At 33.1% G+C, this 19,629-nt stretch overlaps 2 protein-coding genes across 8 annotated transcripts in view; both read right to left on the minus strand.

Annotated features, from left to right (window-relative positions):
* Positions 1–228: 228 nt before the first annotated feature.
* On the minus strand, positions 229–14,829 carry LOC136033838 (myosin light chain kinase, smooth muscle-like). Its single transcript, XM_065714783.1, has 3 exons — positions 14,805–14,829; positions 5,152–5,275; positions 229–744 (listed from the first exon to the last, which is right to left on the minus strand). The coding sequence occupies exons 2-3, from the start codon at positions 5,212–5,214 to the stop codon at positions 388–390; spliced, it is 420 nt and encodes a 139-aa protein (XP_065570855.1). The 5' UTR covers positions 5,215–5,275; positions 14,805–14,829; the 3' UTR covers positions 229–387.
* A 4,381-nt stretch (positions 14,830–19,210) lies between these two features.
* Positions 19,211–19,629, minus strand: part of LOC136033840 (E3 SUMO-protein ligase PIAS2-like) — a 48,545-nt gene continuing 48,126 nt past the window's right edge. For all 7 annotated transcript variants that reach the window (XM_065714791.1, XM_065714788.1, XM_065714789.1 and 4 more), the window contains one exon: positions 19,211–19,329. The gene's annotated coding sequence lies outside the window, so the exon portion shown is untranslated. The remainder of the gene's footprint in view (positions 19,330–19,629) is intronic.

The following is a 19,629-nucleotide window of genomic DNA, read 5'->3' on the forward strand; positions in this document are numbered from 1 at the left end:
TAACCCCTCATATACTTAATAATTTCTGTTCATTTTAAGTTTTAATGTTGCTTCTTACTTTCAGTTGTAAAAACTTGTTATTTTAATTTAATTTCTGATCGTTTTTTAAGTAATGCCATGAAATCTGGCTACTCCTCCACGGAAAAATCCACGCAAAAAGTGCATCGGAGGAAAGCTGGTTGTCCTTCAGCTCCTTAAAAAGGGCTTCTAATTTTATAAATTTAAGACTGAAAGAAAAGGTATTTTACTTTAAAGCTATAATATAAAATAAAAGTTCACAGCAGCAAATACAGATAATAAAACCGCTCATTCTATAAGAGAATAGGAAAATGCTCTAAATGCTCTTAAGCTACAGAATATCAACTGACTAGTTTCAATAATCTGCATTCACAGCTGACTCGTTGCTTTAGCATTGTCATGCCCAGTATCACAGACAAGCTCTCCATTTGCTACAAATTCTTCTACAATACTCTCTTGGTGTCGCAGTCGAGGTACAGAATTAAAAACATCACTGTATCCAGAATCACTTCGCTCTGAGTAAGCAGAGGATGTATTATTTCGCGGGATTTTTGCACCAGAGGGCTTATTTCCAAGCTGTACTGACGCAAGTTGCGCCAAATTACTAAAATCTAATTCATCAGAGAGACTATCTAGACGAGATGTTCTCCGCGAAGAAGCAGATGAGCTTCGACGTGAAGACATGCTAGCCATACGACTGATGGCGCGAATTGCAGTGCCAGTTTTCTGAAATAGACGAGCAAAAACATTTATTATTTTAAAATATCACTAAAATCTAGGTTATAAAGAGATAGAGAAGGACCACAAAAGGGGTTGAAAGACAGCAAGAAAGGTGAGAAGTAAAAGAGAAGACAAAATAGCCATATACCCAAGAATTGGCGGTAGGGAATACTAGGCAAGACCATTTTACAATCTTTTATGTTAACTCAACTCAACTCAACTTTTTCTTTATTCAACTCAAAAAATACACAAACAATATTATGCCCCAACAGAGAGCAGAGCTCGTAAGGCTGGGACAGTGCAAAAAAATAAGAAAAAACATCAACATCTCATCGGAATAACGATTTCAAAGTATAATACGGTAGAAGACACGCAAAATAGAAAAAAAACTCATAAAAGATAAGTAAATATATAAATATCGGGCAGGAGGGGCGTGGGAGGCCGTCCCAGACACAGGGACACAAAAACAAACACACAAATAAGAAGATCAAATAATTTAAAATTTAAATTTCCATCATCAATGGTGAATAATCAAAATTTTTAGCAAACAATCTTTAATATTTGCTTTTTTAAATTTAGCTGAGCTTTTGCTGAGACTTTTGGGATGAATCAAACAGAATTTTATCATTCAGCTTATGATTGTTAGCAATGAAGGGTATTTGGTATCTAATCGAAAACTTTGACCTTTCAGAGCTTACAAAAGGAATTTGATACATCCTAGACTTCCGACAATCCGAACGAGGAAGTAAGATTAACGGAGATTTGTCATAGAAATAATTTTTAGAATTTTGGATTTGAAAATGCAATATGTAAGTATTTAATATTCGTATATCATTTAAATCTAACAAATTTAAGAATAGGAATAATGTTTTAGTTTCCGAAACATTTTCAAGTTTTGAAGGTCGATGTAAAAAATTTCCAAGTATTCTTATTGCCCTATTTTGAAGTACCTGTAAGGGTTTTATATGCTTCCAAAATGTATTAAGATATACAACTGAGCCATAATTCAAATAAGAAGTAATTAGAGAGTGGTAAATTATTTTTAAAATGGTAAAAGGAAAAATATTCTTCACACGGTACATCGACCCAATATTTTGAGCAAGTTTTAATCTTAAATACTCAATATGATTATGAAATGACAAAAGGGGATCAAGAAAAACTCCTAAATAACGATATGATTGGACCCTACAAATTTTTTGATAACCAGCCTGTAGTTCCTCACAAGAAATCTCTCGAGTGGAACGTTTTGAACGACCAAAAACCATAAAATTAGTTTTCTTAAAATTCGGTACTAGTTCATTAGAAACAAACCATCGATTAACTGAAGTAACACTTATAGTCAGATTTTCAATCAATGTCAATGAATCCCTAGCTTTAACTGCTATAGCTGTATCATTTGCAAATAGAACTGCATGGCTAATATTCTCATGCAAACCTCGGGGAAGATCATTAATATAGATCAAAAATAAAAGTGGACCTAACACTGAGCCTTGGGGGACACCAATATCAGTAAGACTTTTTAAATTAGTCATTTTTCCACCGACATTTACTGTGATTTTGCGTCTGCATAGGTATGATTTAATAATTTGCAATCTTTTCCCTCTTATGCCGGAATTTATCATTTTGTCAAGAAGAATTTCATGATTTAAAGTGTCAAATGCTTTTTTTATATCATAGAAAACAGTAGCCACATGGAAATCATCATCTAAACAATCATTTATTTCTAATAAAAGAGCTGCAACTGCTTGTTCTGTCGAACGGTTTGCCCTAAATCCAAATTGATATTTGGTAAAGAAATTTATTTTATCTAAATAGCTAGAAATCCTTTCTTTTAAAATTTTTTCAAACACTTTAGATAATGGCGATAAAATTACAATTGGACGATAATTACTTACATCAGATTTATCGCCTTGTTTATACAACGGAATTACTCGGGCAATTTTCCATCTACTGGGAAATATACCTGAATTGATACTCAAATTGAAAATGTGGATAAGTGGTTCAAAAATAACTCCGGCAATACTCTTTTACAAATTTGTTGATAATTCATCATGTCCCACTGAATTACCATTTTTTATATTTTTGATAATCTTATGAAATTCAGGAAAACTAACAGGGACCAGAAATATGCTCGTACATTCATTGGGAGGTAAATATTCTTTATGCGACCTGTAAGGGAACAAATCTATTCCTGCTGAAACAATCGCTTGACCAATGCCAGCAAAATAATTACTAAACATATTAGCAACATCTTGCCGTTCTCTAACTTCTACACCATTTGTATTAATTAATACCTCAGGATGTGATAGCTTTTTATTTTTTCCAATTTTCTCCTTAATTAAATTCCAAGTTTTTCGAGGAGAATCAGAATTTTTAAATGAATTTTCATAATACACTCTTTCATTTTCTCTAAGAATCCTTACTAACAGATTCTTATAGTTTTTAAAACGTATTATATTTATTTCAGTGGGATACTTCATTTTAATTTTTTATAAGGGATTTTTTTCATTAATAGACCTCAAAAGCGATGTTAGCTTGAATGTATTCTATTCTAGCTAAAGTACTTCTGTTGAACCATTTGAATATGCCATCATGGCTTTCATTAGCCACGACTGAGTGTTAATGACACATTTCCTCCTTCCCTAACTTTTATCTTTTTTAGCAATAGGGTTGTGACACGAGACAGGTCCAAGCAGTTGCTCTGGATGTTGATGACGAAGAGCTACTCGCAAAATTCTTCTGGTTTTCTCTTAGCATTTTATTTCTAGTTAGCTTATTTACTCAAATATTCTACGCGTGTGTGCGTAGAATTTCGCTAAGACGACGTGAATATTTCGCCTGTATTGTTTCAACGCTGAGAAATAAAGATAAAGTCTAAACTAGCCAAGAATTGAATAAAATCTAAAACCAAGAAATATAAAAATAGTACAGAAATATGCAATTGTTGCGGCTGTGATTGAGCACTACAGAAGCTAAATAGAATAGCTTTAATAAGGACACTCAAGCGACTAGATAAAATAAAATGAAAATGAAATTGATTATTTAGTTGCAAAACAATCCAATTACTTCCTTCTACTGCTACTGCAATTCTCCAAGGTCTTGTTTTTAATCTAATCCCCTGGTGATTGTGTAACTTTATTACCCTCATTATTTAATGGTTTACTTTTAAGAAGAATGTTATAAGTTGCATCAATATTTCAATTAAATGAAACTCTGTTTATTGGAAGATTTGCAAGGACATGCTTTTTTATTTCGATTTCGTCCCTCGTCTGTTGTGTCAAGCCTCTATTGTTAGAAATGGCTGTGGTATCTTTCTCTTTCTCTTTGTTTGTGTCAAGACTAGCCAGTTTGGCTTCAGATCTTTTATATATTCAGGCATTATTTGCCAACTATCATATATTAATCATTGTTAATTTGGAGTTAATCATTGTTAATTATCCTCTGACAAATTACGTATGATAATGAAAGTAACATGTTTCTTTTCTAAATTCAGAAGGACTAGAACCAATCAGACCCTACTCTCAATGTTTTTATTATGGAAGATTTTAAATAAGTTTCTAGCCGACCAAATAAAGTTTACAGCTTAGATTCTATGTAACCGTTCCTTATATTTAACCGATAACTGTTCCTCACTCAAAAATACACTGTGTGGCTGGATCTTATTCTAATTAGGAAATAACATATACAGCTTCTTGATATTTTTGAAAGGACTACGTGTCTCTGAGTTAAGTGCAACTTTGTTCACTTCTTGCTAAAACACTAGAGAGCACTTTGAGGAAAAAAATAAAAGGGACGGGCTTTTCAATATCAAACTATCTTTTTCTTTCCATAAAAAATGACATTTTCCTTTAAATGAGTCCTTTCCTATTATTTATAAGACCATCAGTATGACAGAATCATTGCAAGAAAAAATTACGGTAAAAAAAAATAAAAGCTTCTAAGAGGAGAAAAACATTCGTCATTTAGTTCTCAGACAAGCTAAATTTTATAGCAAAAATTCCATCTTGATAAAAATTATGTTATTATGGGTTATTCCTTTTCCTCTTCCCTGTTCCCAAAATCATGTGCATTTTATGTCGATGTTCTAATTTCATTACATATCAAAGTTACCGATCTATCGTTTTTGCATGTTTGGAATTTAAAAAAATATAAATTAGTTTGCTGGGATACTGCTTTGAGTCTTCCCTTTTTTAAGTTTCACTGATTACAGATATTAAGGTCCCTTCGAATATTATAAATAGTTTTATTTTAATCGTCATAGGACCTGAGTGACTACGACAAATTTGAAGATATGCGCAAAGTTATGACTTAAAAAAGTAAAAGAACTATAGATGTCCCTTGTTGAATTCCTAGATAGAATATGAATTTTGCGTATCTGTCTTAAAATAAAAATGAAAAATTCGATGGTCGTACCTGCCATTTTCTTCGAATAATAAATTTCTTTAGTTTGTCAGTAGAAATTTTGGTAGACTTCATTTTTGTAGGTGATTGAGAGAGCCATCTGTGTTTTAAGCAATCTGTTGCTGTCAGTCGCTGTCTAGAGAGAAACAAAGAAACAAGTTAACTGTAAAAGATCAGTATAGCATGAAGTTTTCCCCTCTGACAATCCCATTTCTACTATTCAATGCCATTATATTTCCTACATTGTTAGAGATGAATTTGATGAATTCCAAGCTCAAAGTATTTCAAATACATGCATCTAGTGTACTAGATGCAAGGCAATAGCAATAGATTTTTTTATTCAGGTAAAAAATAGGTCTAGAAAGGAGTAATTAATTCTGGTAGCACGAAATGACACGAAATACCGATATCTCAGTTGCCATATCTTAATCAGCAATAGATGTTCGGATGCCCTTCGGAACTTTATGACACCCACTATCCATCATAAAAGAAGCGGTAGATGAAGCGTGTTACACTTTATGCAAGGCTATCTCAATAACCTCCCTGTCACAGCGTTAGAATCAAGCAAATGGGTTCATGTTTGTGCACTATGGTTTTGAATGAGAATCTTGGACGGTTTTTAAAGTGGCATTCTACCAGTCTCAATTTGAAAATGAAAAAAAATGAGATGATTGAAATATTGAAATGATTGAAATTTTCAAAAATGAAATGATTGAAATATTGGGTAAATCGCACGAATTCTGATTTTTTCAGAGGCCCAAAGTCTCCTTCTCAAGTACTCTGAGTTATTTAAATTAAATACAATCCAGCTGGCAATCAATTCTAACGGATATTATCCCGCCTGTTCTCGTCACTTTTCATTCATCTGAGTGTGCAAAGCGCGTGTTCATGAACAAAAAGAAGCTCGCCCGATCGAAAGTATTTATATCTGAGTATTTAACGCCAAAACGTAGGCAACTGCTGAATCTGGCACGCGACAAATTTGGAGCTCGGAATGTTTGGACTGATGGTGGCCGTGTGCTAGCCAAACCGGAAAACAGTTGAGCCATCTTGAAAATTAGGTCACTGAATGACCTGATCAGTGACCAGTACTGACATGTTGAATCCATCCTCAGTTCTTTCGTTTATTTGGGGTTGGCTGCTTTGTTTCGCTAATCTCGTGTCAAAAACTTTTTTGTTTGTTTCGTCATTAAGATATCAAAGAGTTCGCACTATTGAGCATACTAGAGCATTATCATGAATAGTATGACCGACAGGCTTTCAGACTTAGAAAGTAATCGGCTGTCTGTTGACCAATTATTATCCACCCCTATTGCAAATGATAGTTTAAGTGAAGGAAATAATACTCAAGCAATGAAAGCTAGTAATTTTTTGGATAGTCAGTCGCTAAAGAAATGGTCGGTCAAAGAAGATACTATTTTTGCATTTTGGAATTGCCAAGGCCTTAGGACTGCGTACCCTACACTGTGTAACATATTAAGTGATATGCAAGAAATACCGTTAGTAATAGGACTATGTGAGACGTTTGTATCAAATACGGACAATTTTTCAGTGTGGGATTTCCAGTTTCCAGGATATGTTAGTGAAAGAAAAGAACGACAGGTTATGGAGCGAGGCGGTCTGGCTTTGTTGATAAAGGAAGGAGTTTTGTATTGGGTAAGGGAGGATCTCTCACTTTGGCTTGAAGGAAGACTTGACTCTTTTTATTGAAATAGAAGATAAATCTGATAAAAATGTAGTTGTTGGTTTAGTTTATAAGACATCGTCATTTAATGAGGATGTTTTTATTGAGGAAATGGAGCATTTAATGGAGAAATTTAGTAATGATCATAAATATAAAGTAGTAATGGGGGATTTCAATATTGACCTCCTTAAAAGTACAAGCCGCCTAGATTTTCTTAACTCTATGATTTCATCATTCCAGTACCCCCTGGTAACTATTCCTACGCGAGTAACTGATAAGTCTGCGACTCTTATCGATAATGTATTTGTGGATGGAAAGCTGCTTGAAAGTTCGTATGCTGATGTTCTACTCACGGATGGATCCGACCATCTTTTTCTTCTTAGTAAAATAAAAAAATATTACAGGATTATGAATAAGAGTGGTCAAATAAATAAAACATATTTTCGTGATTTAAGAATCTCAAATTTAAAAAATTTGAGAGAGAAATGGATAATGCAGATTTTACTCCAGTTTTTGAAGAAGATAACCCGTCGGTTGCGTATGATATTTTTGTTGCAATATTTACAAAGATATTGAATGATACGTGTCCTCTAAGAAGACTTAAAAGAGGTAGTACGAAATTCCCAAAGAAACCATGGATTACACAGGGCATTCTAAATTCTATAAGTCGGAAAAATGAATTGTATAAAATATACCTAGGTGAACCATCTGTCATTAATTTTCAGCAGTTTAAAAATTACCGGAATACTTTAAACGGATTAAAACGGAAAGCTGAAAAAATGTATTTACAAAATGAATTTATGAAGCATAAATGTGATATGAAAAAAACATGGAAAACAGTAAATTCACTCCTGGGTCAAAAGGGTAAAATAGAAGTTATTAATAAATTACAAACAGAGAGGGGGAATTTGACAACCCCAAATGATGTTACGAACTATTTATGTGATTATTTTTCTAGTGAGGGAGCGAAACTTTGTGACGATGCTCGGAAAAGAATTAAGCGGCCTCCCAAAATAGTTCAGTCGGAAATTCTAGTAGAAAATCAGCTGGTTTTTAATGCTTGTAGCATTTCAAACAAAAGACCCATTTCTATCCTCCCTTTTTTTTCAAAAATATATGAAAAGGTGATAGGATCCAGGCTAACTGATTATGTTGAAAATAATACAATTCTTATAAATACTCAATTTGGTTTTAGAAAAAAAATGTCCACAGAAATGGCAACCATTAAACTTGTTGACTGGGTAAATACGTCGTTTGAAGCGGGTCTGATTCCAGCTGCTTTATTCCTGGATTTGAAAAAGGCTTTTGATACGATTGACCATAAACAGTTATTACTTGAGCTGGAAAAAATCGGTGTTACCGGAAAGAGTTTGTCTTGGTTTGAATCTTATTTAAGTGACCGAAAGCAGGTTGTGGTGAATGGGTGTTTTACTTCTGAAGCTAGTACGATAACTTGCGGAGTACCCCAGGGCTCTATACTAGGTCCTCTTTTATTTTTAATATTTATAGATCGGATTAAGTATTATTTGTCAGAGGCTGGTATAATCCTTTTTGCAGACGATACTCTTTTACTTGTAGCTGCTCCATCAGTTGATCTACTTTTTGATAAAATGATAAAGGCAATGACCGAGTTTATTGAGTGGGCAGATTTCAATCTTTTGACATTAAATTATAATAAAACTAACTACATTCTATTTTCTCGGATATCTAGTATTGAAACTAATTTAGAATTAATAATAAACGGAAATCAAATAGAAAGAGTAAAGGTAACAAAGTATTTAGGTTTTATGATTGATGAAAATCTATCATGGAAAACACATTCGAATATTATAGCTTCAAAGTTGTCCAGATCTCTGGGTGTGCTTCGCCGAGTTAAAAACATAGTATCCTATAAAATTCTTCGGTTCCTTTATTTTCCTTTTTTTACCCATATATTTGCTATGGTTGCTCTTTATGGGCTAGTAATTTTGTATCATGTTATAAAAAAATCCAAAATAAAGCCGTTAAACATTTATCACCTAAAACTTTATTTACTCATAATATTAATGAACTTTATACTAAGAATCAACTTTTTGATATTTCAAAAACAAGAGACTACCAAGTTAGTATTTTCACATATAAATTTATTAATAATATACTTCCATCATCTTTCGAAAAATTTTTCTCCATTAATTGTGATCTTCATAGCCACGATACACGAGGGGCATCAAATCTGGTACACCCATTTAGAAATACGGCTAGAGCTTCTTTCGTGATTAGCAATTTTGCCCCCTCTGTATGGGATATTATTCCAATTGAAATACGAAATTCGAGTCACTTGGCTTCCTTCAAGGCTGTTGTTAAGAGATTCTTCCTTGCAAAAGAATAGTATGGTAATGATGCAAAAGAATAGTAATAATGCGTGAGTGTCATAAGTAGAATCTTTGTATGTAGTAATATGTAGAGTAGAGATGACTGCCACCTCCTGCCAACAAGCCCCTCGGGGCTTTCTTAGCAGGTGCAGCAAAATGTTTTGTATACATGTTTTTGAAATAAATTAATCTAATCTAAAAGAAAAAAAAAATTCCCTTACTATTGAAAAGTACTTTTTTTCCCACCCTAGATTTTCGTGAACTGACACTCATGTGTGCAACAATTAGTTTCACTGGGAAAAAAATATATAATAACAATTCATTTTTTATAGATTCTATATTTTCCATTGCTCCATTGAGTTTACTGAAGCTGCTTAAATGGATTAAAGGATCAGGTATCCTTTATTTAGAGTGCTTATTTAGATCCATCAGGTTGACTGCCAAAACAACAAGTACTAAAATAAAAGATTGTCAAGACATTTGGTTTATTTAACCAATCACGTACAAACTTGCTTAGAGTCATGATGATAAAGCTTTCTTAATTTTGTAGAATTTTATCTTTAGTCATAACCTGTTTTAAAATGGATTCTAAGAGTACCTTATTTGATCCTTTCCACTGAGGTTTCTGTTCTTTGCTGATAGCAGCTATTGGAATGTAGTCATAATACACGTTTAGGATTTATCCAAGCAGCTGTCTTGATAGAGTCCTCATTTTTGCACACCACACCTTCTTGTCCTGACATGATGAAATAGTAGTGTGGCCTTTGCTGTTATGTACATTAAACTTTTAGGTATTTCGAAATTGATCGAGTATCTCAAAATTTACAATTGAGAGCATTTTGGTCTCCATCAGATAAAAATTGTTGTTTTATATCAGACACTAACAGAAACTTCCACTTGCTCTGGTGAGGTCTCTTTTGTTATTTAAAAAGGGCTCTATATTTTTTTAAGTTAAAAGTAGAGATCTCCATCTACTAGTGATGAGGGTTAATCTAAAGGAAGGGTAACTATCCTCAAGAGAATGTGAGGGACACTTTCCAGGAACAGTTGAATACTAAACTGCAGAGCCAAAAATCTGACAATGTAGACAATGGATAGAAAAATTTTAGGAAAATAATTTTTAAAGTTTCAGATGGTGTCTTGGGGAAGGAAGTTAGAAACATAGCAAAGAATTTTAGTGAAAATGCTTTAAATTTAATGAAGAGGAAGAAGTACTTGTATAAGAGTTATTTAAGGGATAAAAATGCAAAAGCAGCAATTATCATCTAGAAAAAAACATTAAATAGATAATGTACATTCATTTAATTTTTTTATCTGATTTCTGTCTTAAATCTGATTTCTGTCTTAAATTCCATGTAGTAAAACAGTGGATTGATGCTCTGCTTACCAATAAGGGGCCTAGGAATCAATCCCTTTGACATAAGGTTGGGTGACAAGCTTGCTATTTGTCCCTAAAAAAAAAAGTACAAAAAACTAGAACATTGTGCTAATCCTCTATGAGCCATCAATAGCTGTGGAGGATCTTTATCCCTATTGATGTTACAATATCCTGTGGTAGTACAATAAAGTAATCCTATTACTGAAAATACAAGGCTTGGGGTACAATTCCAGCTGCCACAAGGTTGGGAACAGGGTTGCTACCTGTTCAAGGGAAAAAGACTCAGCAACTAAAACATCAATTTAACACACTATGTGTTATCAGTGACTGGTGGATCTTTATCATATCCTTTTTATCATCTTATAATGTAATTTTACAAACTAATCAAATGGTATTTAAAAAAGGATTTGAATATAACTGGAACTACTTGTGATGGTATAAAGAGGAAATATTCATTAAAAATCTACTAATTCAGGAGGAACACTTAGATCCTGAAGGGTGTTATCTTTTATTGTAAATTTTCACAATAGATTACACAGCAATTCAATGACCCCATAATAGCTCAACAACAGAGATATATTAAAATTAAAATTTGAATCATCAAATCAGAACTATATCTGAAGTTGTTGTTTTCAATAAGTTTACTGGGAAAATTTAGACTTCTAGAGGGTGTACAAAATATTTCTTATGAGGAGTATGCCAATAGAACATAGTTCAACCCGCAAGCCATTATTAAATTGTGAAAGAACACACACTTAAAAATTACATCAAGTGATGTATTCACTTTCATACTAACTAATATGTTTTGGTAAAATTCTAGTTAATCTACTTTGCACTATCTTGGAAAGGGGTTAGGTTAAAAGTGAAAATGAGACTTTTAGTAATGAATCCAGGGCCAAAAACATACTCTGGGAAGGTATTACCAAGCTTCTATGTTAACCCTCTTCTGATTTATAAGTCTTAAAAATTTGCCTAATTGAGAGGTCTAAGACCTCTTGAAATTTTGACAAAATAACATTTATCTTAATTTTGAGTTATCAGTTTCTTTTTCTTTTGTTTTAGTTCTGAAAATATAATTCCTATTATTGGGTAGAATTTTAAGCTATGTCAATGGGTTATGGTACTTGTGGCTTACAGCCACCACACTCAAGATCTTGTACTGCAAATATGAGACATGAACATGTTTTCATGGTCTTTATACCAAACAATACTAGCTTTGGCTTGGAGGGAAAGTAAATTGTAGCTATACTTAAATTAAATATTTAGTTGGTATTTTAGTCAGGTTTAGGTTATGTATCTAAAATAATACAGTCCATTCAAACTTTGTCATAGTTTTCATAATTTTGTTGATAAAGTATTATATTTTCATCATATATTGTTTCATTTCATTAGCATCCACCAAATTTCACTTCTTGACATAACTTGAGTGTGGTGACTAAAAGACACAAGTAGCTTACCTGTTTTTTTAATTTAGGAAATGTGTTTTCAGATCTTTGAAACCTCATAAATTAGGATTAAGCTAAGTTAACAAGCTCAAAACAGTTTTTTTAGTACTTCATTTAAGAATAATATCTGTTTTGCAAGGTTTCACTTTTATAACACAAAGGTTTTCGAAAGTCATGGTAAAATTCTACTTTAGCTGCTTTTGGCTATCTTGCAAAGGGGTTAGGCTATGAAAATGAAACTTTCAGGGATGTGTCTATAGACTAAAATTTGTCCTGATAAGTTATTTTGAAGTAACTACCTCTACTCTTTCTTCCTCTGGAGGGCCCTGACCTTTAAATTCTTTGTGTTATAAAAGCAAAACCTTTCAAAATAGATTTTCTGCTTAAATGAAGCACAACAAAACTGTTTTCAACTTCATAACTTTGCTCAATCCCAATTTATGAGGTTTTAAAGATCCACAAATACATTTGCTAAATTTAGTAAAAAAAAAATCATTGATATGGCTTAAAATTCTACTCAAATAACAAGAATTGCATTTTCAAAACTAAAATCAAAGAAACAGAAACTGATAACTGAAAATCAACATAAAATAATGTTTTGTCAAAATGTCAATATGTATAGACCTGTAAAGTAGGCAAATTTCTAAGGCTTAGAAATCAAACAAGGGTTAACATGTTGGTAAATTTTTGTTGTTCATATTACTGACTTATGAATAAAGTGAACATACCACTCAATCTTTTTTTAAGCTCTTTACAAATATACTAATTGCTTCTATCACAAATTCAAATTTAAGCCCTTTTTGTGCTCTTGAAACAAACCCTAACCTGAATTTGCTGACATTATGAATATCTGTAAATTTGAATACTGCTTTGGATTGGAACCACATGGGATATTTATCTACACCATCTTCAATTGGTTTTCATATTTTTCAATATGTTATCAAAAACACATACTTTAATTGAGCATTTGGCATGAAGGAAGACAAAAACAGCAAAATATTGTAAAATGTATTTATCCAACTTAATTGTGGAAAATCAGTGCTTGTGCATTATATAACATTAAAAAAATTGAGTTATAATGAAACAGTAAGTTTGAGACTAATATTTTAAGACTTATTTACACCCAAAAACTAGAAATATTTGGTCATTTTTAAGAGCTCAAAACATGCTTAAAATTGAATTTGGAATAGAAGTAATTGTTATAGGCTATTTGTAAAGAACATAAAAAAAAAGGCATAAAGTGGTATATTCAGTTTATAGGCAAAAGTAGAATTTTACCAAGGTCATAAAAAGTCACTGCTCTCTATAGGGAGAATAAGTGGATGTAGGTACTTCAAAATACCTCCCCAGGACTTATTTTAGTGTATAAACCTATCCCTGAAAGTTATATCTCCCTAACCTATCCTCTTTCCAATATAATGAAAAGTAGCTGAACTAGAATTTTATCTCTACTCTACATTGCAAATTTATTGGCCTATTCTAGTTCTACTAATCAGCCAATCCTATCCTAACTATCCATATTATATTTAGAATTAATAGGCTATAATAATCCTAAATATAATAGATCTTGATCTACAAGATGAGAGATCTTGACTCTCTAACTTATTGGTGTGAATCTAATTTCATGTCCATAAACTCTCCTAAGTGTGTTGTCCTACAATATGCTTGTAAACTCCCACCTGTGCATACTTACCAGCTGTCTGGCATACAAATCCCTTCTGACAAAATAGTGCATGACCTTGGTGTTTGCTTTGATACCCAATTGAAATTTGATAAGCATGTTTAAAAAATTTTGAAGGATGCAAATTATCATTTATTGTCTATAAAGAGAATCTTTAGTAGGTTTAATCTTTGTAATTTCTTACTACTATATAGATCAATGGTCTGCCCTCTTATTGAGTATAATACTTCTGTTTGGTTTCCATTAAGTCTAAGAGATGAGCATAAGAAAGAAAAGGTTTAGAGAAGGGCCACTAGATTGGTCCCATACCTTCAGTGCCTTTCCTATCTGCAGAGATTTTCTAGGCTTCAACTCCTATCATTGATGTCTTGTAGACATCACAGTGACCTTGTAAATGTGTTTTGTATAATTAAAGGAGTGGATGATGTTGATCCAAATTTATTTGTTAAATTTAGCCATTATCACTCTTCTCATCTGCATGATTATAAATTATATCCCCCAAAACCACTGTAAAAATTGGTCAATTATCTTTTGTTAGTAGAGTTACCAGACCATGGAATGGTTTGCCTTTGGAGGTTCTTGAGGCATAGAGTGTTTGAATTTTTAAGAGTGCATTAGTAAATACGCCTTTTTATTTAGATGCTTTTGTTGTGTAGTTTTGTGTTATTTAGAAGTTTTTGCTGTTTAGTTTGTCATTGCCAATTTACTTTAGATTAGTATTATGATTTTGTGTCTTTGCAACAAGCATTGATGCTTACCACTATTTGTATTAAGAAATAAATAGATAAATTAAACACGTAGGCTACTGACCATGTCCATGAAAGCTACATCTTAATCTAGTTAATTTTCCAAGTTGTGCAATGTCCAAGGACTTGGACTATTGTCCTAATGAAGCTAGGCTGGCAAGACAGAAGTAGGCTAAAAATTCATATGCATCAATAGCCTAGTGATTTAGACCCATATTGATAGTGTCAAGGTCTTTAGGCACTTTGAAATTATAGCGATTGGCCAGTAAAATAAAAACCATGTAGGTCTATATTTATCCAAAGTCAAACCACCTTTTAAGGTGTTAATAACTGATGGGCCCTACATTAACTTGCAAGCTTTTCAGGTTTAGGAAACATACACGCCCACACAGTGCAGATTGTCACCAGGGCTGCCAAATTTTTTTTAAGGAGTGTGTCATATTTTTTCCGAAAATGTGCTTTTTGTGTCATCTCAGATTCCATAATGTGTCACAAAATGTGTCATATTTTTTTGCAACAAGTGGTATCATATTTAATTGTTAAATCTTTATTTAGAGTTTTGAATATGTGATCTTTTTCAAATCAGTCCAAAAAGGAGTAAACCTAACCTTATCCTATTATCTTGGGATCATGATCTTTTTGTGACGTCATGAAAGAAATAGAAACATTCAATTAAATTAATGTTACACACTTGGAATTTGTGTCTGGGCGGCCAACGAGGCAAGTTTACATTTATAAAAGTTCTAGGGACAATCAATTCCGACAGCAAATTGAAAATAGACTTTTCGTATGACGTCGTAATCGTAATCGGCTCTATACGTAATTGATTTTATTGGCTAAGCTTTTTATTAGTTCAATATGTAAGCCATTCAACCAGCTTCAATCTAGTATTTTTGTCATATTTTTTGGTGCCTTTTTAGGCCAGATGGATTATTCTGAAGGAAAGACATCTCTGGAAATTTGTAATCTTGTTCGAGGTTGGGTACCCCTCCTATACTCCTAGAAATGGGAGTTGCTGCTTATGCATACAGCTCTGGTAAACTGCATGATGTTTAATTTTTACTATTAAGTACGTACCAGTTGGCTACATCAAATACTCAATCAAAAAGTATTCAGCGTGCATTTTGATTTAAAATTTCCGCCTATAGCTGTTTTTTTCACGTGGTTTAAATTTTAAATATGGTAATGACATCTGTCCTGTATTCTGCACTGTTTGTGTACTACTGCCACCGTTAGGCAGCGCTATTCCCTTCCATTAATTTGTAGCTTTTTTGGAGGTAGAAAATTGAAATTTTACTTTTCTTTTATTACCATTTAAAAATCAAGACTAGGATGACAAAAATATGTCATTTTTTTGAAAAAGTGTCATTTTTTTGAAAAATGTGTCATTTTTGTCGATTGTGTCATTTTTTATTGAAAAATGTGTCATTTTCGTCGATTGTGTCATCATTTCGTCTGAATGTGTCATTGTGTCACGCAACATCAAATTGTGTCATTTTGACACAAAATGTGTCAATTTGGCAGCCATGATTGTCACACAATACAGACGAATATTACGAAAGGACGAAAATAAATCGGCAAATAAAAAAAATATAAAAAAATAAACTTTAGTATACCAGATACGCCTATATCTATTATGCAAAGCGATTATAAAAGTTGTATTTGAATTAGTAGCAAATTTCAGTTTACCCAAGTTTTACGAAGTAAAGTTCACTGGAATGGAATGCACATTTTCACTTGAAAACAAATTATTTGAAAAATATTGACTTCGCCTGTTGCCATGCATCTGCTGACATGCACAGGAGTCTAGAATAATATGCCATCTTAACATACCAGCTACTAAGTGAAAATGCTTCAATATGCTTTTTTGAAATTTATTGTTACTTCACATTATTAGATGTAGACTCTGACACAAAAAACGCACAAGATGCCGTTTCGTGTTTGAAGCCGCTGCCACTCACATACTGAAATCAAGCATTTTGGCTTAAGACTTTTAGCAAAATAGGACCAAAAATTGACTAAGTGGTAAATATAAAATCAGATGCTGTCAAAAGAAGTATCCACGCATCAGTCATCCGAATGTTCTGATTCTCAGTTTCATCTCTAATGCTAAGGTCATGAGAGCTCATATAGAGCCATTTTCTCTCCCACAAACTCAATTAAAGCAGCCTTCATTTGTGGTTCCAGTTCCAAAAACTGGTGAATATGCCATGTTCAAGTTTTGAATAATTTACGAAAAACTGCTTCTCTATTGGTTTATTATAAGTTCCCTTATGTCAAAAGTGGCAAATTTTCATTTTTCAGTGTAGCTATACAAGTGTTTTATAAGCTCAACATAAGCACTAGTTATATCTCTTAAGTGTCCATCTGACTGCTTGTCTTAGAAAAACAAGAATGATTTTACATTTCTAAGGCCATGTTTTGGCTGCTTCATTCAAAATTTTGCTTCCTCCTTGTGTTCAGATTAGTTCTCTTAGTCCCTTTTTCAAAAATTTTTAAGCAAACTTTTTATATTTGAATTATATGCTAGATATGTGCTTATGAACCGTTTTCAGCTCCATGCTAAACATGGCATAAGAACTAAAAACACTCCTTATGCGATTTGAATAACATGGAATGTAAGAAGCCTAACTGTATCAAAGCTTCATTTATCAGCCAAAAATAAAAAAAATATGTTGGAACTTGGTTAAAAGTCGATTCACATATATAATTTTTACTCAATTCGACTAAATCTTTTAAACCTTTTAATACACAAATTAGAAAGAAGCCCAAACAGACCCTTACTGTCCATACTGGCATTACGGCAGTGGGTAAGGGTGCAAAGAAGATCCCCCTGATTTATAACAATTGAATTATTACTCTCTATTGTTCAGTTTATTGGAGTCTGAAGTTTGTAGTCTCTGGGGATGCAAAGGCAATAGGTCTTTAAGGCCTGAGCCTCAACCCAGTTTGGGTGATCCTGCTCCACCTGTAAATAAGAAAGATTAAATAAAATGATGCTCAAAGTCATTCAGTAGTGGTAAATATATTTAACAAAATTTACAAGTAAGTGTATTAAATTTTTAAAATAAACAATTTTTCTTTTACTTTGCAGGCTAAAAAGTCACAAGGCGAAATGGAAGATGGATGATCTGAAATCGACAGATCCCCTTGATTCTTGATGGGAAGTTTTTTAAGATCGTCAACATGGAACATAATTGCTGCACGGCGTTTATTTCTAAGTTTTGACTTCTCTAAAACAGTTGTTTAAAAGGAATATACAAGGAATATTATACTTTTTAATAACATATTTCTATAGTTTCCACTGCTTCGCAGCAGCCGGAAACTGTTTTCAAACCGTTCAACCGCCCTTTAGCAGAAAACTTTCACCACTTTAGACCATTAGCACTATGATCAATATAGCACAGTTTAATATCAAAACTACTTTTAAAAAATGTCTGAAAAGAAGTTCTTATTTAAATGAGAAGTCATGACATCCTTATTTACTTTTAGTAGCAAAAGCTTCTCAAACTTAGCATTTTCTAAGCGGTTTCTTTTTGCAGTCAATGCGTCTCCTGCAGCGAAAAATACGCATTCAACAGGTACAGATGATGGGAGAGGCTGCAGATTGAATTTCTGAAACACTTTTCCAATTTTCAGATAGTCTTTCAGATAATCAAGTGTCCTATTCTTGTTTTTAAGAAATTTGAAGAATTTGGCTTTTGAGACTAGTGTCTATATTTTCTTCTTGACCAATGGCAGTATCATCATCTTCCATAAACGAAAATAAATCATTAGTTTTATTTTGCGAGACTTCTCGCACCTGCAGCCAGCTCATCACTGGAGACAAACGTGGTCATTTTTTAATTTCTAAGTTCACAACGGCAATTGTTCTTTTTTTTGCTCTTGCAGGGCTGGAGTCAACCCTCGTAATTTGAAACTCCTGTGAGAGTAAGTAGCTGTGACTAGTTCACCTTCTACTAATGGCAAAACATGCCTGAGAATACGGATATTCTGAAGTCCTTTTAGTTTAGTCTCCAAACCATAAAGTAATGGCAAAACAGCACCAAAACGGATCTGTAATTAGCACATACTCACTAAGGAGATCCCTCTTTACAAACTTCAATATTGGAAGCTACAGTTCATCACAGGCACAGGATAACTTTTCTGCATCAGATATGTCTGTAACACACTATACTGCATCATGGAGAGAGTTCTAGTGTGTAGCATTTGGTGAGATATAGTTTATAGCTTTTGTGCTATAAATTTTTCAGGGAGTGCTGGAAGAAGCGGATATTTCATTCACGATCCTTAATAATGTACACGCTGAAGTAGTAGATTTAAAAAGTTGTCGTCCTTTCAAAAGGGCTAAACGCAGTTATAACGCCAAATATCAAATTGAACTATTACCGAATATGTTCCTTCAGCAACGGAGAATTAGAATGTACGCCTCACCCCCAGTTGAGGTGGGGGAAAATAAAGTATTACTACGAAAGAAGAAATACAACATAGAAGAGCATAAATTGAAAAGAATTGTCAGGTAAAACTCGAAACCAACAGAAATTAACGCACATAATATTTGAGCTTCGATCCATACCCTTTAAGTCTAATGGCATTAAATCCTGACCGTTCGGGCCCACTTTCGAGTGAAGATGATTTGTTGGTTAAGTCTTAAATTTTATATGCATTAGGGTACCTTTGATCCGAGGAAAGGGGGACCTTATCTTGTACGGCCGACATCAAGTTTGTGAAAGCTTCGAGAAACGTATCAACAATACAACTCACTGATAAATTACCTCCACAACTATCGGGGTTCTACATTTATTTATTTCTCAAAACTTATATCAAAACAGTAGAGTCACTTTCTCACTTAAATTTCACACAGTTGTTTTCATGTAATGCGGTTGAAACTGTGGAAAACAAGTCCTAGAAAAAGGAGAATAAAATAAGGGAAACGCATCTCTTATTTGTTTAAGCAAAGAGTTACTTTATTTCGTTTAAGCATGTAAGAAAAAAGAAAATCACAGGATCAAGGGGTCCAAACTGGAAAAATACGACCAGAAATGAATTATTCGAAAAGTTTAGTAAATTAAAAAAACAAACATTTATTGGATTTTATTTTAAATGAGAAAGCCTACACTTGCTCAAAAACAGCTGTCCAACTTATGACCAAAAGACCAACAATGGCAACATAGAAAGTAAACACAGCTAGCAGTTCATGCAAAT

Source organism: Artemia franciscana, chromosome 12, assembly GCF_032884065.1.
Source record: "Artemia franciscana chromosome 12, ASM3288406v1, whole genome shotgun sequence".
Taxonomy (NCBI): Eukaryota; Metazoa; Arthropoda; class Branchiopoda; order Anostraca; family Artemiidae; genus Artemia; species Artemia franciscana.

Bases quoted from the DNA above. Each gene is read 5' to 3' on its own strand.
- LOC136033838 (XM_065714783.1), bottom strand. From the start codon at position 5,214: ATGAAGTCTACCAAAATTTCTACTGACAAACTAAAGAAATTTATTATT. The intron at 745-5,151 runs GTACGACCATCG...CGTCTATTTCAG, and splicing joins TTATTCGAAGAAAATGGCAG to AAAACTGGCACTGCAATTCG.